At 49.6% G+C, this 27,537-nt stretch overlaps 1 protein-coding gene and 1 non-coding gene across 7 annotated transcripts; one reads left to right on the top strand and one right to left on the bottom strand.

Annotated features, from left to right (window-relative positions):
- C18H16orf95 (chromosome 18 C16orf95 homolog) lies at window positions 1-27,160 on the bottom strand. 6 transcript variants are annotated; one of them, XR_001898370.3, is made up of 9 exons: window positions 25,984-27,160; window positions 24,878-24,929; window positions 24,076-24,201; window positions 18,856-19,002; window positions 18,002-18,038; window positions 13,479-13,665; window positions 10,659-10,836; window positions 10,409-10,525; window positions 1-838 (listed from the first exon to the last, which is right to left on the bottom strand). XR_001898370.3 is itself a non-coding variant. In XM_017953647.2 (7 exons), exons 1-7 carry the CDS (start codon window positions 25,995-25,997, stop codon window positions 10,818-10,820), a joined length of 582 nt encoding a protein of 193 aa, XP_017809136.2. In that variant the 5' UTR covers window positions 25,998-27,160; the 3' UTR covers window positions 10,570-10,817. The 6 variants fall into 6 exon arrangements, 3 of the variants coding, with proteins under 3 accessions (XP_017809136.2, XP_009195270.3, XP_017809138.1); XR_001898367.2 differs by lacking the exon at window positions 1-838 and adding an exon at window positions 9,434-9,859; XR_002519351.2 differs by lacking the exon at window positions 1-838 and having other exon boundaries at window positions 9,434-10,525.
- LOC116271382 lies at window positions 23,829-23,932 on the top strand. Its single transcript, XR_004179940.1, has one exon. It is a non-coding gene; the product is annotated as a small nucleolar RNA U13 (small nucleolar RNA).
- Window positions 27,161-27,537: the final 377 nt, after the last annotated feature.

The raw sequence follows: 27,537 nt of genomic DNA, 5'->3' as shown, positions 1-27,537 counted from the left end.
GCCCTCCTTGGCCTTCCAAAGTGCTGGGATTGCAGGCATGAGCCACTGCACCTGGCCCCTAAGTAACTGATTCTCATTTTGTCTTCATAATAGCATTTCCTCAGCAAAAGGAGAAAGGTATACAGGAGACTTGGCACACACAGTGGCCTGGGCTGCTGATGCTGGGAGGGGCAGTGGGAGACAAAGTGAGGTGGTATAGGGAGGAGGGTGTGCTGCACCCACCCCCTGTCCCCATCCTCTTGCCCTAACAACCCTGCAAGGTTGAACGCCCTGCTCTGGTCGCTGCCGGCTTTAGGCATCAGCTCCAATTCCTGATGGCTCTGGGGGCTTCTATAGCCTTCTCTATAAAGAGGGATGGCAGCATCTGGGGGCTATCCTGGAGGCTGGCCACCACGACATGTCTGAGATCAGTTCCCAAAGACACCATCCCATCTGGTAACACAGATGGGAGCATCTACATCTTCCTCTGGTGCATCTTCAAGTGTAGCTGCCATCCATTAGAATCAAGAGCTGAGACAGCAGCTCCTGAAAAGGATGGGAAGGCTGTGACCTCATAGTTCATGGCCGAGGTTGTTGTGTATGTTTCTCACCAGCTGCAAGACAACTGGTGGGAAAATGCTCAAGGCATTAACACTTCCCTAAGGTGAGCACAGTCATTTCAGCACATTAGCAGGCTGGACTCATGCATTTCAGAAACGCAAGCGAGAACCAGAGCCGGGAGGTCAAGATGGCAAGTCGTTTCAGATGGTCTTAAATTTTATTTAAAAAGGAAGAATGCAGGATTGCACAAACAGGGGCTTTCTGTGCCAGACCTGGTCATAATCAGCTTCTCTCTCACCTGGGAGGACAAAAGTAAAAGAGATGTTTGGAAATCCCAAGAAACGTATTTAGAGTGGTTGAAGGTGGGGTGGGTGGGAAGGAAAGTAACTATTTCCATAGAAAAGAAATGATGACATGATAATCTTTTCATTTTTCATCTTTTCACTGTTTCCGGAGGTAGAAAATTACAGCCTCTTGGCTTCCTTCCAAGCAAGCCCTTGGAACCAGGACCCTAAGGGACCCCAGGGATCTGGAAGGAAGTCACAGTGACTTGGGTAGCAAAGGGCAGTCCAGGGCTCCGGCTGCCCCAGGCCCTGCACATTTCACATCTACGCTGTGAGAGGCAGCAGAGCCGAAGTCCAAGCTGTGTGCCCCCGTTTCCTCATCTGGAAAATGGGGATGCCAGTGGTACCTACTTCAGAGTATGACCTTACTATGGAGGATGCATTCAATACCTGCAGCTCACTCTGTGCCTGGCACTGGCTGAGCATGTCACCAGCACTACCTCACTTAGCAGGTGAAAAATGAACATCCAGAAAGTTGAAGTCGCTGGCCTTGCCCAGAGGGCTACGTTCACCAATTGTCCCCAGGGCTGTTGGACCCTAGACTGCGTCTCAGCCTGGGCAGCTCAGTGTTACTCTTCATCCAACCAGCGAGCCAGTGTCATCCCTCAGTGTCTCAGACGCCCCTCCAACTAAGCTCCTCCTCTCCTCCACTCCCCTGCCCCCACCCCTCCCCCACACAGCCCTACCTGCCCCCTCCCCCATCCTGTCCCCACCTATGTCCCATTCAGGATGAGCAAATCATCTGTGGTACCCAGTCTCTGGAAGCTGACACTCCAGTGCAAGGAGACACACGGGACACAAGATGCACAAAAGAAAAAAACACACGGGCAGCCCTGGCTTACGATGGCTGGGTCTAACCATGTTTTGACTTTACATCGATGGGTGGATGAGTCAATCGGTAGGTGTATGGATAGACAGATAATAGATGAATGAGTGGTTGGGTGGATGGGTGAGTATGTGGATGGGTGGGTGGATGGGTGGGTGGATGGATGGATGGATGGATAGATGGATGGATAAATGGATGAACAGATGAGTGGGTGGGTGAATGAGAGTATGGGCGAGTGAATGGATGAATGGATGAGTGGGTAGATGGGTGGGTGAGTAGGTGAGTAAATGGAGGGGTAAATGAAAGGATGGTGGATGAATTGTTGAGTGGATGGGTGGGTGGATGGATGAGCGATAGGAAGATGAATGGATGGTGACTGGCTGGCTGGCTGGGTGAATGGTTGAGTGGATGGATGGATGGATGGATGGATGGATGGATGAGTGGACGAGGGTACTGATGAACAGATTAGCAAATGGAGGAACAGAATCATTGTTCTGGTTGTAAGAAGTCCAACTCCTTCCTTTAGGAGAAGTACTGGAAATGTCCATGTTCGTTTTCTATAGTCTTTGATAAATATTCCACAGTTTAACAAGGTTTGGCTGTAAAATGCCTCTTCCTTTTCTGAGGAAAAACAGCACCTCTTTTTTCTTTCTTGCAAGTGACGCAAAACATTTCACATGGCCTCAAACAGATCTAGCACCTAGGGGTCAGGAGCTGGAAACTTCGCCAAACGCATACATCATTACAGTTCTCCTGAAAGTAATGGTGCCACTATTCATGACCATGAATACAGCATTAAACAAATACTGAGATGGGGAGAGCTCGTTATCCAAGGCCATTAAACAGCTCAGGAAGAGTGCAGTTATGTTAGAAGCCAATTAAGAGGCCTCACACTGGTTGTCAGCAGCCCACAAGGTGCTGAGGCGTCCCCTAGCACATAGTAGGCACCTCGTAAAATGTGTAAACCAAAACAAGAGAGTCAGATTAGCAGTCCAATGACAGGGCTGTCCAGAACGCTGCCCTTCACCATCCCCTGGGCCGCGTGCAACATGGACCGCAATGCTCAGAGTCCAGAACCATTCGTGAACACACAGAGCAAACAATGCACCTCAATGGTAAATACCAACGATTTAGTCATTTATTTATCAAACACTTCCTGAGCACTTGCCTGCCAGACACTGTTAAAAGTGCTTGATAATTATTAATTCATTAAATCATCACAGCAATCTTATGAGGTAGGAGCTATTATCATCCTCATTCTAAAGATGAGGAAACTGAGGCATGGAGATCCAACACACAGTAAGCTGTGGAATCAGGATGTGAACCAGACTATTCAACTCACAGTTCATGTCTGAAACAGAGAGACAGCAAAGCAGAGGAGCCTGATGAAGGTTCAGTACACCACAGGTGTTTACACACACACTCCCTTATCGAGGGGGAGGAGCCTACTGAAGGTTCATTATACCACAGGAATTTACACACACTCCCTTATCTAAGCGGAGGAGCCTGCTGAATATTCATTACACCACAAGAGTTTACACCCCATTTTGTGGAGAACAGGGTCTTGGTATATTGCCCAGGCAGTTCTTAAACTCCTGGGCTCAAGCGATCCTCCCATCTCTACCTCCCTAAGAGCTGGGATTATACGTATGAGCCACTGTGCCCGGCTCTAAAAGCTTTTCAGTCCTATTCTGTAGCTCCCAGTGAAACAGTGTATCCAGTTCGTGATCACCAAGGGATGCCAGACATGGGCAAGGTCTGCTGGGCCCAGGTTGACTTGCCGGGGCCTCCTGGTCAGTCTCTGCATTTCAAGAGTGAGGCCAACAGCGTCGCAAGCCTGCTGACACATGTATGGCGGGCACAGAGCCCGGCCCAGGAAGCTGCCTTACAGAAAATATGACAAGCCAGTCTATCAAACTTTTAGGTCAACTACAAGTTTACAGGAAACACAGAGCAGAGAAGAGGGAAAATGCATGGTGGTTAGATTCTTTTTTTTATCGTTGCCCCTTTTAAAAATTTCAGATCCATATACCTGTTTTTATAGGCAGAACGGTTTCTGGGAGGAAGGAGAGAAGGTAGGATAAAGGGCAGTGGGTGGGGGGCCTTGCTCAGACAGAGAGCAGAGGTCAGCTGGGGGTGCAGGGAGGAGGCTGAGGCTCCTGAAGCTCACCTGGGTGAGGAGTTGTGCTTCACAATCACCTCCTAGAGGACTCTGCCTGGCGCTATAAGCACCCCAGCACCCAGGATCTCCCACTGCCCAAAGCCCATGCTGTCGGCAATATGAGAGACGAACCCCAGCAGCCAGGGTAGAGTGGACGAAGACGCACACGGACACCTGCTCTCCGCCACCTCCTGCTCCCCACCTGGGACCCGGGAGCTGGTGTCCTGTGATTCCTGGAATCTCACACCCTGCCAGTGTGCTGGGAAGGACACACTTGCCTGACTGGTGCTGAGACAACATCCCCCACATCTGGAATGCCAGGCTGGCCTCCTCCAGAATGCCGCCCCTTCCACTGCCCATGGGTTGGCCTGAAGGTTTGTTGTTTTCACATAAAAACGGGGCCTCGGCCGGGTGCAGTGGCTCACGCCTGTCATGGCCGAGGCAGGCCATGGCAGGCGGATCACGAGGTCAGGAGATCGAGACCATCCTGGCTAACACGGTAAAACCCCGTCTCTACTAAAAATACAAAAAATTAGCCAGGCATGGTGTCAGGTGCCTGTAGTCCCAGCTACTCGGGAGGCTGAGGCAGGAAAATGGCGTGAACCCGGCAGGCGGAGCTTGCAGTGAGCTGAGATCGCGCCACTGCACTCCAGCCTGGGCTACAGAGCGAGACTCTGTCTCAAAAAAAAAAAAAAAAAAAAAAAACAGGGTCTCAAACAGCACTCTCTCTCTTGGAAATGACGAAAGTGAAAACAGGAAGCTTCCAAGTGCCCCGGTGGGCTCCCAGGGCTCCCAGACCCCCCAGTGCAATGCCCACCAGAGAAAACAGCAGGTATCCAAAATCAACAAGTACTGACGAAGCACCTACTGTGTGTCAAGCACAGCAAGAGTCCCTGGGACAGCCGCAAAAGCCCCATGATACTCACACCACTGAGCCTCAGCCCAGCCTGCACCAAACATCACTAAGTGATCACAGAGGTGCTTCCTCAAGGGCCTGGGTGACCTCAGGGGTCTTTGCTACAGTGTCCAGGCAGCACAACCCATTTGCAGTTCCTCTGACGGGGAGGCTTAGAAAGGGTCTCCCCAGAGCGGACAAATGGAGAGGCACCACCTGGAACTGGGAGGCCGCCGAAGGAAAGGTGACCTGGATGGGCTGCAGGAGAGCCAAGGCCAAGTCTCGCATGTGCCACCAGCTTCTGTGTGGCTTGGGACAGGGCATGGCCCTCTCTGGGCCTCAGTGTCCCCATCTGTGAATGAGGCGATTGGACCAGTGTCCCCACGGACCCTCCCAGGCCCCAAGTCTTGGCACATAGGTCACCAGAGCGCTCTCAGAAGATGGGGCCAGGCACTGCCAGGAGCAGCCCGAGAAGCCACCAAGACCTGGGTTGGGCTGGGCTGGACAGATTGCAGTGCTTCCACCTGCCATGGCAGCCTGGCTGGGCCAGTGGGATTCCGACCACATGTGGTTCATGGCCCCTGAACCAGACGGTACAGACCACCTTTTCCACCATCGCAGAAAGTTCCACTGGGCAGGGCCGGGCTGTGTGGTCATTACCCAGTTAATGGCCTGGGGCAGAGTGAGGGGAAGAGAGGCAGAGGGGAGGATAAAGGAAGGGAGCAGGGGAGGAGGAAGGGAGGGCTGTGTGGCTGGGTGGAGGGGAGATGGGGAGGGAGGGACAGAGTGTTTCTCTGGGCTCCTGACTTGAGTCTGGGGTACAGACAACAGGAGCATCTTCTCCAAAACCCTTTAAACAGCTTTACCCCACATTTCACCTCCCTGGGCCTCACCAGGTCCAGGAAGTCACAGCTCCCTCTCCCACAAACCAAGGGCTGACCCGGGCAACTGAAGCCCCCTCCAGCCCTGGCCTTCTGGGGCTTCTGTGCGAAAGTCTCTCAACAGTGCCCTCTTGTGGCTCCTAACGCCAAGTTTCAAGACGATGCCTGCAGGCAGAGGGCTGCCTGGGGTCCGTCTATAGAAGCCATGGTCCCGTGTGGGCTGCAGCGACATTGTCCCTGGGTTAATCAGGACATGTGGTGCAGCCTCAGGTACCACTCCCCAAGAGCACATCCTCACAGCTGTAGACAACAGAGCCAAATACCCCTATGCACCTGGAACACAGCCACTGCTACCACCACCGAGGTCCAGACACCGTTGTCCCCCACCAGGTTTCCTGTTGCAGCCTCCAAGCTGGCTTCCTGTGTCCACTCTCGCCACTCTATTCCATCCAACACACTTCAGCTGGAGTGGTTTCTCCAAAATGCAGCCTGTGGGCACAGGCTGCTGTGGCCACTGCCTTGACCTGTCCTCCCCGGCCACTGACAGGGCCAGGGGGCCCAGGACTTCACAGCCTTCTCGAATATGCCCTCAACCTGGCTGTGGTGCAGGCTTTAGCCACACAATTGTGATGCCCTGGCAGCCTCCCCGGCTCTCTGCCATCCGCTTCATCCTCCAGTGCTCTTGGCTGCCCATGCCACGACCCAGCCACCCTAAATGGCTTATGTGGACGGAATGCGCCCACCTGTCACCTCCAGACTGTCCCCCCCGCGCTGTGCCTGTGCCCGGGCACTCTGGCATCACCTCTCATTGCCAGGTTACCTGGAATTGTCTTCAGATCTCTGCTCCAATGGCGCTTCCTCCCTGACTGGTGAGATGGGGTCTGCTCACCTTGTCTTATCTTGATTTCACCCCAAAAGCAGAGCCTGAGGCAAGGATTGAGTGCAAGTGTTTTTTGGGGGAGGTGATGCAGGAAGCCCTGTGAGTGAGTAGGGAGGTGAGGCAAGGAAGGAGAGCTGGGATGAAGGACGTTGGCAAGAAGGTGGCCCCTGTGGGTGGTAGGGGCTCAGTCCTGCTGGGAACACAGCCCAGAGTCATCCCCGTCGAAGGGCGAGGGGACAGAAGTGCTGACCCACACCTCCCACCCATCATCGACCAAGGGCTGCTCCTGGGGCATCACCTCCTGTACATCCAGCCTGTCCCTGCAGTGGCTCCCGCAGCAAGAACACCCCAGACAGAGGTTGCTGGTCCTTGTGGCAATGTGGGAATGGTTAGCAGGGTCACTGACAGGGCTCCTGGGCCCTCCTTGTGTTCATGTGTGCCTCAGTCATGACAACAACGACCCTCGCCTCAATTACAATACCCCCGCAGGCCAGTGGCATCCTGGGGGCAGCATATGTCTTCTTATGCTGTCTCCCTGGTGCCAGGCATCCAATAAATATCTGCTGATTGAATAAATGATGTTTAATGTTGCCCTAGGGCCACTGAAGATGTGCCCCAGGAGAACACAGCTTCCATTCCCCCAGGGAAGACAAGGGGCCCTCCATGGTGGCCACTGCAGGGATACGGATGTGCCCAAGATACCCCGAGGCCCTGGCCCACTCACTGTAGCCCTCTTTGTTCTGTGTATCTCAGACCCCCACATCTTTCTTCCTTGTCTCTAAAGTGGACCCCCCAGTTCGAGCATCCCAGAGTCTGGTTCCTGTTTGACACTTTTTTTTAGAGACACAGGGTCTTGCTGTGTTGCCCAGGCAGGAGTACAGCGGTGTGATCACAGCTCATTGTAGCCTTAAAGTCCTGGGCTCAAGAGATCTTCCTGCCTCAGCCTCCCAAGTAGTTGGGACTACAGGCATGCACCACTATGCCTGCCTAATTTTTATATTTTTTGTAGAAACAGACTCTCACTATGTTGCCCAGTCTGGTCTCGAACTCCCAGCCTCAAGTAATCTTCCCCAGCTCCTGAGTAGCTGGGATTACAGGTGCGAACTACTGTCCAAGCCTGTCTGTCACCTTTACGTCCTCCCTTTGGTCACCCCCGGAGGAATGTGTCCTTTCCTTCCTGCCCAGGCAGTAATAACAGAGATCTGCTCACGGGGAGGAACTGAGTGGTTTCTATTTTCTTCTTTGTACCTTTCTGTATCCTTAAAGTCTTTCACAGTGAATTGTGTTGCTTCTATAATTAAACTTCTCATTTTGAGATAATTATAGACTCACATACACATATAACAAATAATACAGACAGGCCAGGAGTGGTGGCTCACAACTGTAATCCCAGCATTTTGGGAGGCAGAGGCAGGCAGATCACTTGAGGTCAGGAGTTTGAGACCAGCCAGGCCAACATGGTGAAACTAAATATTAATATTAGCCAGGCATGGTGGTGGAAGCCTGTAATCCCAGTTACTCAGGAGGCTAAGGCAGGAGGATTGCTTGAGCCCAAGGAACGGAGGTTGCAGTGAGGCAAGATCGTGCCACTGCACTCCAGCCTGGGCAACAGGGTGAGACCCGGTCTGAAAAAAAAAAGAGAGAGAGATAATACAGAGAAACCGCACGTTATCCTTTATTCAGTTTGCCCCAACTGGTAACACATGGCAAAACCACAGTACAATACTGCAACCAGAATACTGCCACTGATGTGTTTCCAGCCACAAGAAGGCCTCATGCTGCCCCTCTATAACCACAGGCCCTTCCTTCCCACCAGACCCAGACCCTTCCTGAGCTCCCAGAAACCACTGATCTGCTCTCCATTTCTATACTTTTATCATTTCATGGTGTCATGCAGGACAACTAGATATCCACAAGCAAAAGAATGAAGCTGGACATCTACCTCATACCATATACAGAAACTAAACTCAAAATAGATTTTAAAAACCTAAATGTAAGAGCTACAACGATAACACTCTTAGAAGAAAACACAGGGCCAGGTGCAGTGGCTCACACCTGTAATCCCAGCACTTTGGAAGGCTAAGGCGGGCAGATCACTTGAGGTCAGGAGTTCGAGACCAGCCTGGCCAACATGGAGAAACTCTGTCTCTACTAAAAATACAAAAATTAGCCAGGCATGGCGGCAGGCACCTGTAATCCCAGCTACTTGGGAGGCTGAGGCAGGAGAATCGTCTGAACCCGAGAGGTGGAGGCTGCAGTGAACCAAGATCACACCACTGCACTCCAGCCTGGGCAACAGAGCAAGACTCTGTCTCAAAAAAAATAGAAAAAAAAAGAAAACACAAGTGCAAGTCCCTGTGATCTTGAATCCAGCAATGGTTTCTTAGCTATAAGCATACAACCTAAAGTCCATGCAACCTAGGAAAAAATAAACTGTGTTTCACAAAAATTTAAAACCCACATCTACTTCAAAGGACATCATCAAGAAAATGGGTCTAGTATCCAGAATATACACAGAATACTTACAACTCAATAATAAAAAGATGGACAGACAATTAAAATGTAGACAAAAGGCCAGGCATGGTGACTCATGCCTGTAATCCTAGCACTGTGGGAGGCAGAGGCAGGAAGATCGTTTGAGCCCAGGAGTTCAAGACCAGTCTAGGCAATAAAGCGAGACCCCGTCTCCACAAAAATAAAAAAAAAACTATTAATAGCCGGGTATGGTGGTATGTGCCTGTGTTCCCAACCACATGAGAGGCTGAAGCAGGAGGATTCCTTGAGCCCAGGAGGCCAAGGCTTTGGTGAGTTATGACTGCACCACTGCACTCCAGCCTGGGTGACAGAGTGAGACCCTGTCTAAAAACTACATATATGTGTGTAGGGGCACATCTATATATATATATATATATATATGTGTGTGTGTGTGTGTGTATGTGTGTGTGTATCTATGTATCTATATATAGACAAAGTATTTGAATAGACGCTTCTCCAAAGAAGTTATACAAATGTCCAACAAGCACATGGAAAGACGTTCAACATCATTAGTTATTAGGAAAATGCAAATGGAAACCACAATGAGACACCACTCCATACCTGCTGGGATGGCTATCAGCAAAGTCACAGATGAAACAAGTGTCGTGAGGATGCAGGGAAATGGGAACCCTGGTGCACTGCTGGTGGGCATAGAAAATGGCGCAGCTGCTGTGGACAAGAGCTGGGCAGTTCCTCAAAACATGAAACACGGAGTAACATATGATCCAGCAGTTCCGCTCAGTTCCTCAAAACATGAAACACGGAGTAACATATGATCCGGCAGTTCCGCTCAGTTCCTCAAAACATGAAAAATGGAGTAACATATGATCCAGCAGTTCTGCTCCCAGGCGTACACCCCAGAGAAATGCAAACCTCTGTCCACACTAACACTTGCACGTAAATGTTCAAACCATATTATTCACAAAGTAGAATCACCGAAAAGCAGAAACAACCCAAAATTCAACCATCAAAAGAAATGACATACTGACATACGCCTCAACATGGATGAAGCTTAATGCCAAGTGAAAGAAGGCAGTCATAAAAGACCACTCATCGGATGACAGCATTGAGATGAAATGTCCCAGAACAGGCAAATTCAGAGACAGAAAGTAGATCAGAAGTCACCAGAGGTTGGGGGAGACGGGAAGGAGTGACTGCTTAATGGTATGGGACTTTTTGCGGTGAATGTTCTAGAATGAACGGTGATGGTTGCACAACACTGTAAATATATTAAAAACCACTGAATTGTATACTCTAAGAGTGAATTTTACGACACGTAAAAGAGATCTCAGATTTTAAAATTCAATTCACATATACAATGTTCTGCTACTTAAAGTGAGACCCACCTGACACAGGTGCTGATACCATTTTCGGACCCTTGTCCAGTGGATCTGCTGTCCCTGAAGAGACACTCGGAAATGGCTGCCCTCCCCCAGGGACACGGAGATGGGGACAAGTCCCCCCTTAATGAAGGGAAATCAGAGGATATCATTTAAGAGGTGGCCAGTTTAGAGTTTCACGAATAACATTTATTGACCACATTCATAACAGAATCTCACCCACATTCATATGAACGTCGCTACAACCAAGAATCACCTGATGAGAAATAATTTGGGTTGAATCCTGGGTGTGGATTCTGTTCTATGAGAAAACAGTGGCTGTCACAGACGCCTCCTGATTGGAGGACTCTCGTTAAAGATCTTGATTGTGACACATTTTTGTGGATATTCTTGACAGTAGCTGAAGATTCCAACTTCAAATCCCAAAAAACTGGCTGGAAAGCAAAGCGAGAGACAGTTACTAGGACCCGGCCCCAGGCTGAGACCAGCTGCCCTCAGCATGCCCTTGGGGAACCTCCAGGAGTGGAAGGCAAAGGCACCCCACGGTGCACAGGGCTGGAGGAATCCCAGGCAGGAAAGGGGTGCGGGGACGAGGGGTGGGATGCAGTCCTGGCCACATCACTTTCCAGCTGTGGGACCAGGGCAAGGCATTCCACCTCTGAGTGCCCACTTCTTCTGAAAAGGGATGATAATGCTGGCTTTGCAGAACTGTAAAGGGAACAGGTGAAATGAAGGCAGGTCTCGCCCTGCTCTTGGGGGCTCCCTGCCGAGAGATCCTAAGTCCACTCTCTCCTTCCACCCCCGGCTGCTGCAGCACATCTCTCCAGGCCAGCAGACCGCCAGCCGAGGCTTCCCCTGAGATAAGCTGGGTGTGTGGCTTGCGGCACCTCACAGGGCACCCACACATCCCAGCCGGACAAGCTGTGCCCTCCCCTGGGATGCTGGTTGGTGCCTGCTCCGCTGCCCTGGCAGCTTGGCTCAGAAGCAGACACCTGCTATGGAAGCGTACGGACCACCAACACCACAGGGTGAGTGGCTTCCTGGGACTTTCTAGACAAGCTGTTGATGAGGATGGGAAAAGATGGGGGCCTCCAAGTGCCAGGATTCGGGGGCTGGAAAAACAGGAAGCTGCACCGACATGCAGGTGGGTCTCCACCTGGACTGCACTTCTGGGGAACTTCACAACAAAAGCATGCCCAGGCCCTCCCCAGAACAGTTACCCCAAATCTCTAGATGAAGCCCAGGCATCTTTCTCTTTTTCTTCCTCCCTCCTTCCTTCCATTCCTTCCATCTTACAGGTAATTTGAGCTTGAGGCCAGGGTTCAGCAATTCCTTTTTGGGTTCCCTGACCATCTACTTAACATTGATCCTTTAAAATTGTTTCTTAAATTTCTTTTAGAGATAAGATCTTGCTCTGTTGCCCAGGCTGGAGTGTACTGACACAATCAGCTCACTGCAACTGCAAACTCCTGGGCTCAAGCAATCTTTCCACCTCATCCTCCCAAGTAGCTGGGACCACAGCACCACAGTCAGCTAATTTTTAAATTTTGTATGGAGATGGGGTCTTGCTATGTTGCCCAAGCTGGTCTTGAACTCCTGGGCTCAAGTGATCCTCCCACCTTAGCCTCCCAAAGTGCTGGGATCCAGGTGTAGGCCACCACACCTTGCCCATCCTTTAAGGCTGGGATGCGGGTGTGGGCCACAGCACCCGGCCTCGCCCATCCTTGAAGGCCACGTGTTCTTCTTTGCTCCTCCCAGTGTGGGTACAAAGGAGTCAAACAAAATGTGATCATCAAGTTGCCAAACACAAAAAGAAAGATAAATCCGCAAGAAAAATGACAAAGGAAAGCTCTCACTGTTGCCCAGGTACTGCTCATGCTCGGAGACCACGCAGAGCTCACTGTACCCGCTCCCAGCCCCCTTCCCCATCCATGGCCTGGAGAGGCTGGCCCCCAGGCCCACAAGGGACCCAAACCTGATGCACATTACCTGATGCACATCACAGCCTCGACTGTGACTGCCCAGGGAGCGGGAGGTAATGTCCAACTCTATGAGAATGGATAACCCAAAAAACAGGGGAGGGGCTCCCACTCCCAGCCGTGGCAGAGTGACCAAGACCGGGCTAAGCTCCTGCTGTGAACAACTAGAAAATAGGGCAGGACACCTGGCAGCTATCTGCAGACACTGCACATTTTGAATCTTCCTCTTCCAATTGCGTGGAGGAGACAAGGAGCAAACAAGTAAATGCATGTAAATTCGATGGTGTGTGCACGTTTGTTCACAGGTCTCCTCGTCCACGTAGGGTGACGCAGGCCTCCAGGCAGGAAGGAGCTGCAATGGGCAATGATGGGGAGGAGGAGGGGAGGGGAGGCTTTGCAGAGGAGCCACTGCCTAGGCCGAGAGTAAATGGGGAGGAAGAAGCAACTGTTCCATGAAGTCCTGCTGCGGCCTGGGGAGTGGCCCTGGAGGCTTCCTGGAGGAGGGATCCCAGCAGAAAGCCATGGCTGTGAGCAGCAAGAGTGCCAGGGGCAAAACTCGAAGCCTAGGTGAGGGTAGGGACTAGAGACCAGGGAAAGGGGCTTTCTAGTATGGAGCCTGGCGGCTAGGGTTCGAGCTGGGGGTACAGGCAGGAGGTCCCTATACCGGAGGGGTGCTCAGAGCTCAGAGGCTGGAGGGCGAGTGGCTGTTAAGATGCGCCATCGACCCCAACATAACAATGGAAATGTATGGAAACGACCCCAACATAACAACGGAAATGTGTGGAAACTGGGACCCGTGTCCTGCTGGGAGCAGGGCCATTTTAGAACTTGGGAACAGAGAAGGGGTGGAAGTGCCCCACGAGGCCCCCGCCGCCCCCACGAGGCCCCCGCCGCCCCCAGACTGCCCTGGCATCTCTAGGTGAGGCGGGGCAGAGCCTGTGCCATGCAGAGCGCCACAGGACACACTCACAGCGCCCCGCCTCAGCTGCCTGTCAAGTTAACCCCTGCCCCCAACTCTCCCTCGGTCACCAAGCGTCCCTCAGGTGGACATCACCATGCCAGGGCCACCCACTGTCCCCCATTCCCCACCTGCTCACCGAATGGCCACAATGACCCTCGGGATGGCCTGGAGGAGGGTCAGGAGGGCAAGGCGCAGCAGACACACTGGGCGAGCCGGTAGCTCGTCCCGGTCGGGGGCCTGGAGCTGCTGGCACTTGGGCAGCAGGCGCTCGTCACCGCAGATCCGCCAGCAGTTGTGCCAGGAGCATGCATCCAGCGGGGGTGCTAGGCACAGAAAAGGTGGGATGAGGACAGGGCGTGTTCCCCAGGACTCTGTGAGCCACAAGGAGGCTGCAACACCAGCCCCAGAGCCTCTGGGAAACGGGGACTTCCAGGGCCCAGCCACAGCCCCGGGGTGGGGACACTGATCCGGAGCTAGCGAGATAAAGGCCATCTTGCGGGTTTATGATTTCCTGGGTAACTCCGGCCTTGGGGCTGTTTTTCAAGAGGCTTTCTCTTTTAGAACCGCATATGGAACGTGTACAACATCTAACTAGGATTTGCTTCCAAATCATCTTTTTTGGAGCGGGAGTGGGTGGTGAAGATCAGAGGAGCCACACTGGACAATGACTGGAGCTGAGTGATGCGGATTTAAGCCAATCTCCACTTCGGGGAGTATTTGAAATTTTCCATGATAAAAATCTAAGGAAAGCCACAAGCACAGATGGAATTCTGGCATTTCCATTTCCCTGATGCTCTTCAGCACTTTCCACACGGGGTCTGGTCAGCACGTGATCCTCCAGATACCAGAGTTTGTTTTTATTTTTTATTACACTGTTAATATGCTACTAATATAAAATATATACTAATTATGTTAACATAAATATCATAAATATACTTTCCTTTTGAAAAATTACGGCACAAAAACATAGAGGAGAAAAGCATCTGTCTTTACAAGAAAAAATGTAAGATCAGAAATGTGAACTTTCTTGTTAAAATGGAAATCAGTCAGATTTGAGGCCAAAGAAAATGTCTCACAGTTTTAAATCACTCCCTACTGGAGGCCAAAGGGGAGAACGATCATAATTCTCTTGGCAGCAACGAGCCCTGCTCTCTTAACTCTGCTGGGAAATCTTCTGGCGTGAATGGGTTTGAGGCTTGAAACGTTACTTACATAAGTCACTTAAACTGCAAAGCAATGATTGGAGTAAAAATTAATGCTGTTTTTATTTTAAGTATCAGATACCAGATGATGCATGTCAACTAAGCTTTTAGCTTTTCTTAAAGATGCAAAGTTTTCAAAGCCAAAAATATTTAATAAAAATAAACCCAAAAATGTGTGATTATACGGTTCGAAGAGCCGTAAGAGGTGAGCAGTTGTTTGGTGATTATTTGTTTCCCAAGCATTCCCCGACTCCTGCCTCTGGGGGTTCCACTCAGATCACTCACCTTTTCCAGGGACCCCAACCCCATTCATAGATTTACTCATTCATACATTCCATCAAAGCAAACCCACTGCAAAGAGTTGGCGCACCAAGGGAAGGACGTGATGCCGGCCCAGAAAACACAGACACGGCAGCCCTTCGCACCGGGAAACACCTTCAAGATCAAGTCCAGCCCACTCTTTTTAGAGACAAAGAAAGTAATGGTGGGGGTGGAGGTCCTGATCTCCCCATATACTATGTCATGAGAGCAGAAATACACGTATGTGCCAGGTCACAGACAGATCAATCTACATACCAGGTCACACACACACAAATACGTAAATATACTTAACTACGAATACATAAGGGGACTGCAAAAAGTATGTAGAAGATGGAATTAAAAAATAAAAATAGGCCAGGCACAGTGGCTCACGCCTGTCATCCCAGCACTTTGGAAGGCTAAGGCAGGTGGATCACCTGACGTCAGGAGTTCAAGACCAGCTTGGCAGATGGTGAAACCCCATCTCTAATAAAAATACAAAAATCAGCTGGGTGTGGTGGTACGCTCCTATAGTCCCACCTATTCAGGAGGCTGAGGCAGGAGAATCGCTCGAACCCAGGAGACGGAGGTTGCAGTGAGCCAAGATCATGCCATCGCACTCCAGCCTGGATGACAGAATGATACTCCATCCCAAAACAAAATAAAAATAAAAAAAATAAAAAATATCAAGTTTGTTTCTCAACATAAGCTCCACAAGGTCAAGACACTTTTGTCAGTGATGACACCAACCGTTTAATCCATCTTGAAAGAGCTGAGGGTCCTGGGAATTTAAATACATCAATGCAGTCTTTTATTACATTATTAACTGAAGAAAATGGGTGCCCTTTAAAGATGTTTTAAGATTAGAAAACAAAGAAGACAGAAAGAGCCGAATCAGGACTGTAATTTGGCTATAAGGTGGATGCCTAATAATTTCCCATCAAAACTCTCACAAAGTTGCCCTTGTTTGACAAGAGGAATGAGCGGGAGCCTTGCTGTGGTAGAGAGGGACTCTTGTGGAGCTTTCCAGAGTGTTTTTCTGCTAGAGCTTTGGCTAACTTCCTCAAAACACTCCCATAATAAGCAGATGTTGGCCAGACACAGTGGTTCATGCCTGCAATCCCAGCACTTTAGGAGGCCAAGGCGGGAGGACCATGAGGTCAGGAGTTTGAGACCAGCCTGATCAACATGGTGAAACCCCATCTCTACTAAAAATACAAAAATTAGCCAGGGGTGGTGGCGCACACCTGTAATCCCAGCTACTCGGGAGGCTGAGGAAGGAGAATCACTTGAACCTAGGGGGCAGAAGTTGTGGTGAGCACAGATTGTGCCACTGCACTCCAGCCTGGGCGACAGAGCGAGACTACATCTCAGTCAATCAATCAATCAATCAATAAGCAGATGTTATCATTCTTTGGTCCTCCAGAAAGTCAACCAGCAAAATGCCTTCAGCATCCCAAAAAACTGTTGCCATAACCTTTGCTCTTGTCCCATCCACTCTTACCATGATGGGACCACGTTCAGCCCTCGACAGCCATTGCTTTGGTTGTGCTTTGTCTTCAGGATGGTACTGGCAAAGCCATGTTTCATCTCTTGTTACAATTCTTCAAAGAAATGTTTTAGGATCTTGATCCCACTTCTTTAAAATTTCCACTGAAAGCTCTGTTCTTGTCTGCAGCTGATCTGAACACAATGGGTTTGGTGCCCTCTGAGTGGAAGGTTTGCTCAACCTTGATTCTGCAGTCAGAATTGTGTAAGCTGAGCCAGTTGAGATGTCTGTGATGTTGGCTAGTGTTTCTGCTGGTAATCATCAGTCCTCTTTATTTGGGGCATGAACAAGATGAATGTTTTTTCTCACAAACTGATGTGGATGGGCTGACGCTGCAGGCTGTACCTTCGACATCGCCTCATCCCTTCTTAAATGAGTCACCCATCTGGAAACTGCTGTTCTGTGGTGCATTGTCACCATAAACTTGTCATAAAGTATCAATGACTTTACCATTGTTCCACCCAAACTTCACCATAAAGATGATGTTTGTTCTGGCTTCGATTTTAGCAGAATTCATGTCACTCTGATAGCGACTCTTTTTAAACTGATGTCTTCTCCTTCTTAGCACCTCAAACTAGACCCTGTTCAGATATGTTATAATAAGTTAATATGAGTTTAGTTTGGTGCAAAAAAAAAAAAAATTGAAATCCATACATTGTTTCATCGCTTTTTTTATTATATGCATTTTCTTTTTCTTTTTTCTTTTTTTTTTGGAGACAGAGTCTTACTCTGTTGCCCAGGCTGGAGTGCAATGGTATGATCTCAGCTCACTGCAACCTCTGCCTCCCGGGTTCAAGCAATTCTCATGCCTCAGCCTCCCAAGTAGCTGGGACTACAGACATGTGCCACCACGCCCAGCTAACTTTTTGTATTTTAGTAGAGACAAGGTTTCACTATGTTGCCCAGGCTGGTCTCAAACTCCTGAGCTCAGGCAATCTAGTCTCCTCAGCCTCCCAAAGTGCTGGGATTACAGGAGTGAGCCACAGCACCTGGTATATTATATGCATTTCCCATAAACTTTTTCAAGGCCCCTCATATGAATACATATTGTATTGTGAATACATGAATGTGAGTATATACTATGACTATCATGAACATGTGAATGTATATACACCAGGTCACAAATGTATGAATGCATGAGCATATTATGTAATGAATAGATACGTAAGTTTTGTGTTTTGAATATACAATGTGCCATGAATATATGAATGTATGAGTATATAATAGGATATATATAGGAATATGTACTATGTCATAAATATATATACACACACATACTATGTCATAAATTATAGAAGATTAGAGCTTAATAAAACCACTTTAGGTCTCATCTAAGCCCAGGCTGGGAGTTGGCTTCATCCGGAGAGCCGCTGCTGGCAGATGGGTAGGGTCTGCTATAGAGCAGAGGTTTCTCTGGGCTCACTGGGGGAACGTAGTGGGTGACCAGGGATGGCTGTTGAGCAGGGGAGGGAAGCCACATGCATGTCACTGTTACACTGTGGGCAGGTGTCTGGGGATGAGAGGTTCCCCCGCCATCCACCATGATGCTCACGAACCCCGCCTTTCTGGGGAGGGGGATGACATGAGACACACGCACACTGGAGTTACCTTGGATGCCTTTCAAACTCTCCTGCCTCCTGACCATCTAAAAGACAAGAATGGAGGCAAGCAGTCAGCCTGGTGACCCTCCAAGGGGGGAGAGCCTGGTGATTGGGACTCCAAACCTCCAGGAGGGGTGCTGGCTGCCTCAAGATAAAAGCCCTGGGCTCCTCCTTATGAGGCCTGCAGGCTCTTTTCTCTGAGGACAGCCTGCCACCCAATGATGGAAAACCAGCAACTGGAAGCCAGGGGGAAGGAAGGAAGCTCTTGTCTACCACCCAGGACACGGGGAAAGCAGGGGAGTGAGAGGCCCAGGGGGCTAGGAAGAGGCCTGCTGCCGCTGCCCAGAACTAGCGCTGTGGAGGCAGCCAGCAAGAGCAGAGAGGACAGGCCATCTGGTGGTGGTCCATCCGGGGCACCCTCCTTCTCACCTCCCTCTATGCAGCCAGGGCCAGAAGAGAGAGTCAGAGGAGGGGCCCGGCCAGGGAAGGGAGGTGGTGTGAGAAGGAGGAGGCAGGGAGGTGAGAGAGGTCGAGGAGAATGCAGAGTGGGAGGAAGAGAGGGAGGAAAGCAGCAGCAGCAGCAGCAGTGAGGGCCAGAACAATCAGCCCTCTGCAGAAAGCAGCGCGGCCCTGCCCTTCCAGTGCCAACTGGGAAATGGAGCTGGCCTCCCTGAGCCACACCTGCCCTCTGTGCTCCCAGGCCCATGGCCACAACTGCCAGGGGATCTTCTCTGGACACCACAGAGGCCTCTGTGGGAGCAGAGCCCAGGTACCCCTCTTCCCCGTCTTCCTCCCATCTCCCCTTTTCCCGGCCCCCACCTCACTCTTCAGTCCTCACTGCAGTGTGCGCCTCCTCCTTACCTGCTGCTGAGACCTCAGAACCTGGGGCACCCAGTAGGGCATCACTGCCTGGTCCCTAGGCATCGGGAGGCGGCCCCCAAAGCGATGGCATAGGCAGGGGCACATCTTGGTGGTTTGGGGGACATAAAACTGAACCATCTTTTGACTCTAACAGAGAGGATGGGAGGAGAATATTCAGAAGGGGATGGAGCCACGCCTGCCCCCAGCGACTCCCTGATGGAGCCATTCCCCAGAAGACTCCTGGCTCGGTCTTAGCATCAGGGCAGGCCCTGGAGAGCTGTTCCCACCCACAAGCACACCCAACCACTCCAGATAAGGGACTGTGGTCTACCGTCTACAACATGCCCACTGTTGGGAGACACGGGACCTCCGTGGCTCACCTGGATTCTCTACCCCTCATCTGCACCTGTGCCCTGGCAGAGCACGCAGGTTGGTATTGGAAGACCTGGCTCTGTCCTGGCCTGGTGGTCTCCAGCTGGGGCCCTTGGGCACGACACTTAGCATCCCTGTGCCTCGGTGCTCTCAGCTATGAAGAGGGCTCTGCTGGCATCTTAACAAAGTCTATCAGGTTCTAAAACAGACAGCCTTTGATGCGGCAATTCCACTTGCAGGAATGTTTCCTATGAGGATGCTTTCACATCTGCAAAGTTACTCTGCACAGAAATATTCGCTGCACCATTATCAGGAGTGACTGGACAGTCTGAATGTCTTTCAGTAAGAGACAATAAATGACAGACATCGGGCAATAGGGTACAGACAGCCTTGGGAAGAATGGAACAGAGCTGTCTGGACTGACATGGAATAAACTCTGAGACAGGATGTAAAGTGAAGAAAATGCAGCACTGTGAGTTCAGTACACTACCATGTGCATTTTTCAAAAAAGAATGTGCACGCAATCGTATGTATGTGAATTATAGCAAATGACACTCTTGCCTCAGTTCCTCACCCTCCCTACAGCCCACCCTTGGCACTGTGACCCTGCAGCCTCTCCAGCGGAAGGACAGGGTGGTCCCACCTCTCAGCTGCGGGTTCGACCAGGCATATGGTTTGGGCAACAGAATGAGAAGGAGGTTACAGCAGGAGGAGGAGTTACAGCCCTGCACGTAGTGGTAGGGGCTATCAGACATGGGGGAAGGCCGGGAGCAGTGGCTCATGCCAGTAATCCCAGCATTTTGGGAGGCCAAGGCAGGTGGATCACTTAAGGTCAGAAGTTCGAGACCAGACTGGTCAATATGGTGAAACCCCATCTCTACTAAAAATACAAAAATTAGCCAGGAGTGGTGGCAGGCATCTGTAATCCCAGCTACCTGGGAGACTAAGGCAAGATAATCACTTGAACCTGGGAGACGGAGGTTGTAGTGAGCCAAAATCATGCCACTGCACTCCAGCCTGGGCGGTAGAGTGAGACTCCATCTCAAAAAAAAAAAAAAAGAAAAGAAAAGAAAAACAAAAACGGAATGCCATCCCTCATAAGCAGGATAAGAATGTCTCCTCACTGCTCCATTCAACATTGTAGTGAAAGGTCTAGCCAGTGTATTAAGCAAGAAAAATAAAAGTCTCCAAATCGAAAAGGGAGAAAGAAAGCCATCTCTACTTGCAGATGACACAATCATCTGTGTAGAATATCTGATGGAATCCACAAAAAGAGCTACTAGAATAAATAGGCTTAGCAATATTGTAGAATACAAGAACAACAGACAAACATCAGTTGTACTTCTAAATACCAGCAATGCAAAGTCATACATTGAAATTCAAAAACAATGTCATCAAAATTATGAAATACTTACGGGTAAATCTGACAAAAAAATGTATAAAGCCTATATAATAAAAGTTGCAAAATATTTCTGGGAAATATTAAAGAAAACCTAAATACATGTAGAAATGTATCATGTTTATGGGTCAAAAGACTCAATATTTTTCACAAGACAATTCTCTTCAAACTGATCTACAAAGCCCATACAGTACCAATCAAAATCCCAGTAGGGTGCTTTTGCAGAAATTGACAAACTGATTGTAAAATTCACAAGGAAATGCAAAAAATATATATATATAGCCAACTCTGAAAAACAAAGCTTGAAAATGAGCCCTACTTGATTTCCAGACATTATAAAGTCAAGACACAATAATCAAGACAGTGTAGTATTAGCATAAAGATAGACAATTAGATCAGAAGAGGGTTCAGAAATAAATTCATACATATATGAACAACTGTCTTAGTCCACTTGTGTGGCTATAAAGGAATACCTGAGGCAGTGTATTTTATTAAGAAAAGAGGCTTGGCCAGGTGTGGTGGTGGCTCATGCCTGTAATCCCAGCACTTTGGGAGGCCAAGGCAGGTGGATCACTTGAAGTCAGAAGTTTGAGACTAGCCTGGCCAGCATGGCGAAACCCCATCTCTACTAAAAATATAAAAATTAGCCGGGCATGGTGGCGAGCGCCTGTAATCCCAACTACTCAGGGGTCTGAGGTAGGAGGCAGGGGAATCACTTGAACCTGGGAGGCGGAGGTTGCAGTGAGCTGAAATCGATCATGCCACTGCACTCCAGTGTAGACGACAGAGCAAGACTCCGTCTCAAAAAGAAAAAGAAAAGAAAAGAGGTTTATCTGGTTCACGATTCTGATGGCTGGAAAGTTCGAGATTGGGAGTCTGCTTCCTCTCATGGTGGAAGGTGAAGGGGAGCCCACATATGTTGAGATCACATATGAGAGAGGAAGCCAGAAAGAAGGGAGGAGATGCCAGGCTCTTTTTAACAACAAGCTCTCTTGGCAACTAGTAGAGAGAGAACTGAGTCACTACCATAAGGACAGCACCAATCCACGCAGGAGGGACCTGCCCCCCGTGACCCGAATACCTCCAACACTGGGGATCCCTAGCTCCAACACTGGTGATCAAATTTTATCATCAGGTTTGAGGGGACAAACATCTAAACTACAGCAACAACTAATCTTTGACAAAGGTATAAAGGTGGGTCAGTAGAGAAAATACAGCCCTTACAATAGATGGTGCTAGAAAAATTAGACTGTCATATGCAAACAAACCCAATTCAAGGCTGGGCACGGTGGCTCATGCCTGTAATCCCAGCACTTTGCTGAGGTGGGTGGATCACCTGAGATCAGGAGTTCAAGATCAGCCTGGCCAACATGGTGAAACCCTGTCTCTACTAAAAATACAAAAAATTAGCCAGGCATGGTGGTGCGTGCTTGTAGTCCCAGCTACTTGGGAGGCTGAGGCAGAAGAATCGCTTGAATCTGGGAGGTGGAGGTAGAAGTAGAAACAACCCAAATGTCCTTCTGGGTGAGTGAATAGACTGTGATCTATTCATATAATGCAGCATTACTCAGTAATAAAAAGAATGACCAAGATCATGCCCCTGCACTTCAGCCTGGGCGAAACAGCAAGACTGTATCTCCAAAAAAAAAAATTCAATCCATACCTCACACTATATACAAAAATTAACTCAAAATGGATCACAGAAATAAACATAAAATTATAAAACTTCTAAAAGAAAACATAAGAAAAAACCTTTTCTGACCTCTGGCTCAGCAAAGATCTGTTAGCTACGACACCTGAAGCATGATCCACTGCTGTGCTGGGGATAGGCACACCTAGGCAAGATCCAGAAAACATGGAATTGATAAACTGAACTTCACCAAAAGGTAAAACTTCTCTCTCTGAAAGATACTGATAAGAGAATAAAAAGACAAGCCAGGTCAGGCGTGGTGGCTCGCACCCTGATCCCAGCACGCTGGGAGGCCGACACAGGTGGATCACTTGAGCCCAGGAGTTTGAGACCACCCAGGGCAACAAAGTGAGACCTCATCTCCATAAAAAATAAACAAAATTAGCCTTGTATGGTGGTGCACACCTGTGGTCTCAGTTACTTGAAGGGCTGAGGCGGGAGGATTGCTTGAGCTGGGGAGTTCAAGTTTGTAGTGAGCCAAGATTGTGCACTCCATTCTGGGCAACAGAGTGAGACCCAGTCTCAGAAAAAAAAAAAAAAAGACAGGCCAAAGACATGGAAAGATATTTAAAAATTGAATCTCAGATCAATAATTTGCATCTAGAATATATAAAGAACTATCAAAACTCAGTAATTTAAAAAAGCAATTCTTATAAAGGGGCAAAACAATTAAACAGATGCTTCATCGAGTAAGACATCAGATATCAAAAGCACATGAAGAGATCCTTGACATCACCAATTATGATGGGTATACAAATGAAAACTATAATGAGATAGACACCTATTAAGACGGCTCAAATTAAAAAGATCAGCCAAACCAAGTGTTGGTGACAATGTGGAGGAATTGGAACTTTAGATACTGCTGGCAGAAATGTAAAATGGTGGAAAACAGTCAACAGACTTCTTTTTTAAAGTTAAATATACACCTACCATATGATTCAGGAATTCCACTCCTTGGTATTTACCCAAGAAGAATGAAGGCATATGTGCGTACAAAGCCTTGTACACAAATGTTCATAGCAGCTTTGTGTGTAACACATCAGAAGCAGAAACAACCCAAATGTCCTTCTGGGTGAATGAATAAACCGTGGTCTATTCATATAATGCAGCATTACTCAATAATAAAAAGAATGACTATTGATGCCCATGATTACGTAGAAGAATCTCAAAATAATTATGCTAAGTGAAAGAAGCCAGACGAAAGAGTATACAGTCTATGACCTCATTTATATAAAATTCTCAGAAATGCAAATTAATCTACAGTGACAGAAAGCAGGTCAGTGTTTGCCTGGGGATGTCAGGGTACAGAATGTTGGGTAAAGTTAAAAGGAGCCCACGGACATGGTTAAGGGTTGTGTATATGCTCATTATCTTGATGGTGGTGGTGGGTTCAGGGGGGAATACCTATGGCAAGACTTACCACATGGTACATTTTCCACACGTGCAGTTTATCATATGCCAATCAAACCTCTAAAAGTCTAGTTTTTAGAAAAAACTGTTTAAAAATCACAGATCCTTTTACAGTTCATAAGTATGATAACTGGGCACTCATGCACATGTGTGAGGTGTGCCTCCCTCAGGCCTTGCTACGATGTCAGCACATTACCCATCTGACATGAAAATAAATAAATAATCTCAAACTGTCTTCTTGAAATGTTAAAATATCCATTCATATAATACTTCTAATTCTGAGGGGTGACTGGTCCCCTGACATTCACCCTGGACCCTAGGTGAAGACCTCCTGGTTCAAGTTACCTACCTGCTTTCGGGGTCTCAGGGACAGAGGGACCCAGTAAGGCAGTGCTGCTTCCACCCTGGGCACAGGTAGGCGGCCCCCGAATCTGGTCTGGCACTCACAGCAGACGGCCCAGGGGCCAGGGTGCATCTGAGTAAGATCCAGAAACAACAGAACTGAGTTTGATGCTGCATTTGCAGGGATACAGGAGGCTCTCAGGCACAGTAGATCCGTGCTCAGGAAGATGGTGTCCAGGGGCAGGGTCCCTGGCTCCTACTGCAGCTTGGAAAGAGGCAGGCTACCATGGCTTGCCCTGAGGCCTCCAAGGTCATTTGGAGGGGGATTTGCCAGAGCTTGCAAACCAGGTGCACTGGGATTCTCGGCCATTTACTGCCACGCTACAATGAGCAAGTCTCATGGTCCCCTCTGAAAATGGGGATGTACAAGCAGCTTTAGAGCTTATGGGCACATGAGTACTGCCTTTATGGCCATCTGTCTCACTCTGGTCTGCAAGAGCTTCCACATCCATCCCGTGTGACCTTCGCAACACCCTCAGGCAGGAAGGAGAGGGGCTGCCATCACCTCCAGGGGCAGACGGAGAAGCTGATGCCCAGAGCAGGTACATTAGGTGGCCTCCTGAACTCTGAGGTGTTGTGACAGCCTGGCAGGTGTTCTGGAGGCCCAGGGATAGCTCCTGCAACCACACTTTTGTGTTTGGCGCATTCTCTCATGGGATGCAGCTTCTGGACCCACATTCTCTGCTCTCCTCACCCCACAGGGGCATGTTGGGGTCAGGGCCAAGTGGCTGAGGATTTGCTTTCCTTACCGAATGACCTGGGAGGCACACTTCTTTCTTGTAGGTTTGAAATGGGCTATTCCTAGAAAAGAAGAACAGAAAAGCTTAGGGTTTGTGTAAACTAGGGGGCAGGGATGCTAGGGCACAGGCCTGGGCCTGCCTTCTCAGAACTGACTCTTAACAATAAAGCCCAGGGGTGGCGGGGACAGGGGAGGATCCTCTGAGCCCAAGAAGAGTGAGAGGGTGACATCAGAAGCAGGTGTGTGCTTGCTCACACGTTCATGTCTAGGGGATCCTGGGGGCTGGTTGTCGTGGAATCTCGCATTCCCAAGCCAACCAACTTCAAGCTGACTCCAGCTAAACTTGTGCTTGGACCATCAGAAAAGATGGGAGCATTCCAACCTGGTGAGAACCTTCCTAGACATGGAGCTGCCAATCACATCACCTAGGATGGTTTGTCAGACACCCCCAGCTTACTGAAATACTGAAGGAAAATATCGTCAAACTGTCCATTAACGAACCTCCTTCTACTATAAAAACCCAGGCGCTTTGTCTCTGGGATGACAAAGCATTTGGGGTTACACAGTCTGTGTTACTCTTCCCTGTTCCACCCCACAACAAACTGCTTGAATGTTGACTGATAAAGCGTCTCCAGTGGGTGCAAAGCCCTGCTTCCCTGACAGTGGTGGGTCAAAGTGCTTTGTACTGTGGAAACCGTAAGAGTGATACAAGTGTTTTCAGGTTTCATTGTCACAATAACCGTTATTATTAGTGCTGTTTTTTGTTAGAGTAATAGATTCAAGCATCAACTCTCCCAGCTAATGCTTGAAAACAGAGGATAGGGGCATTGCCCTCCACAGCATCCAAGGCCCCTTCTGGTAAAGACAGCACTGCTATATTCCTGGTAGGGGAGGGGGCCCACACCCATCTCAGGTAGTTCAGGTGGGCCCAACTCACCATTGCCCAGCCTAGAAGGCTGGGGGAAAAAGAAACTCCTTTCTGTTGAGGTTGATAATCTGATAACATGTAAACCTCAGGAGGTCCTGGTGATCATCTTGCCTCCGCAAGGAAGCCAGTAAAAGGGAAGGAAGCTGAAAAATGGAGAGAAACCTTCCAGGACCATGGTCAGTGCGTACCTGGATACATCCATGCCTGAAGGCCTACTTCTGATATTTTCAGTTATGTGGAACCATCGGTTGCGTTTTTGTGCTTATGCCAATGTGAGGTTCCTGTGGGTCGCGGTCAAGAGTTCTGCCTACGTACAGGTAATGCAGCAATGCCGGGCCGGGAACTCACAGACGCGGTGTCGGGTGCCCGCGGGCAGGATTCAGGACGCACTTGCCTGCCATCCTGCGCGCCGGGTGTGAGTGCCAACCTGCAGAGCCCGACGCACCCCGCGCCCGGATCCCCGTCAGCAGCGCCCGAGGCTGCTCCAGTGGCCTCATGATGATGGTGACAACGCCGCGGGGGCAGTGGGGACCGGCTCACACGCGTATGGCTTCTTATGGCTGACGCGCCCTTTCACACACACATCGTCCGCAGGCCCTGACGCCCCGGCTCCCGCCTTTCCCTCCTGCCTCAGCCCGAAGCCAGCCCGAGACCAACCCAAACCTCAACATCAAACCCTCTGAGGAGCCCAACAGTCCCCGCGCGCCCGCCAGTCCCGCTGATTGGCCCGCGCCCAGCCAATCCAAAATGGCCTTCTGGGTATGTGAACTTAGCTGGCGGCTGATTGGTCCCTCGCGCAGAGACGCGGGGTCAGCGGGTCAGAGCGCGGCTGTGTAGGGCTGCTATTCCCGCTGGGGTAGGTTCTGCAGACCCCGGCCCCTGGAGCCGCTCACCATTTCCGACGGAGGGGCCGGAGGGGCCGCCGGCCGCACCAGCCAGGGTCTCGGTACCCTGCAAGGAGAGAAAGAGGTGGGAGCAGCCCGCGCGGGGCCCTGCGTCTTGCATAGGCGCTTCTGGTAAAGTCACTCCTTTATAGATAAAGGAGTTGGCGCCGGATCGTTGCGTCCTCAGGTGGGGCTCGAATCGTGACTTTTAGAGAAATAGTGTTTTTGTTTGTTTGTTTTGTTTTTTAAAAAACAACCTGGGGTTTAAAGGCCGCGGAATTGGAAGCAGCCGTCACCCGGTGGCCTGAGCGTGCAAGCGCCGAAGCTCTGGCTGGCCATTAGCCTTCCCACTTTCGCTTGAACGCGTGTACTTTGCGCAGTTGCCGACATGGAGACAGGACGCATAAAATATTAATGTCTTAATATTTTAGTAAAACCCAGTGCTCTCTGCCTCTCTAATTATCTTAAGTTATTGCCAGTTCCCATTTGTATTTCTTGCAAACGGTTGAGTATACCCTCACTTTTCAGTATTTTCATGCAGACTCTGATACTCTGGATTTTTTTTTTTTTTTTTTTTTTTTTTTTTGAGACGGAGTCTCGCTCTGTCGCCCAGGCTGGAGTGCAGTGGCCGGATCTCAGCTCACTGCAAGCTCCGCCTCCCGGGTTCACGCCATTCTCCTGCCTCAGCCTCCCGAGTAGCTGGGACTACAGGCGCCCGCCACCTCGCCCGGCTAGTTTTTTGTATTTTTTAGTAGAGACGGGGTTTCACCGGGTTAGCCAGGATGGTCTCGATCTCCTGACCTTGTGATCCGCCCGTCTCGGCCTCCCAAAGTGCTGGGATTACAGGCTTGAGCCACC

Source organism: Papio anubis, chromosome 18, assembly GCF_008728515.1.
Source record: "Papio anubis isolate 15944 chromosome 18, Panubis1.0, whole genome shotgun sequence".
NCBI lineage: Eukaryota > Metazoa > Chordata > Mammalia > Primates > Cercopithecidae > Papio > Papio anubis.
Note: the sequence above shows the minus strand (reverse complement) of the source record. Positions and strands in the feature narration are given on the sequence as shown.

Coding starts and splice junctions, on each gene's coding strand:
- C18H16orf95 (XM_017953647.2), bottom strand. Junction 18,039..18,855: donor TTCTGAGGTCTCAGCAGCAG/GTAAGGAGGAGG, acceptor CTTGTCTTTTAG/ATGGTCAGGAGGCAGGAGAG. Junction 13,666..18,001: donor GAGTTTGAAAGGCATCCAAG/GTAACTCCAGTG, acceptor TTCTGTGCCTAG/CACCCCCGCTGGATGCATGC.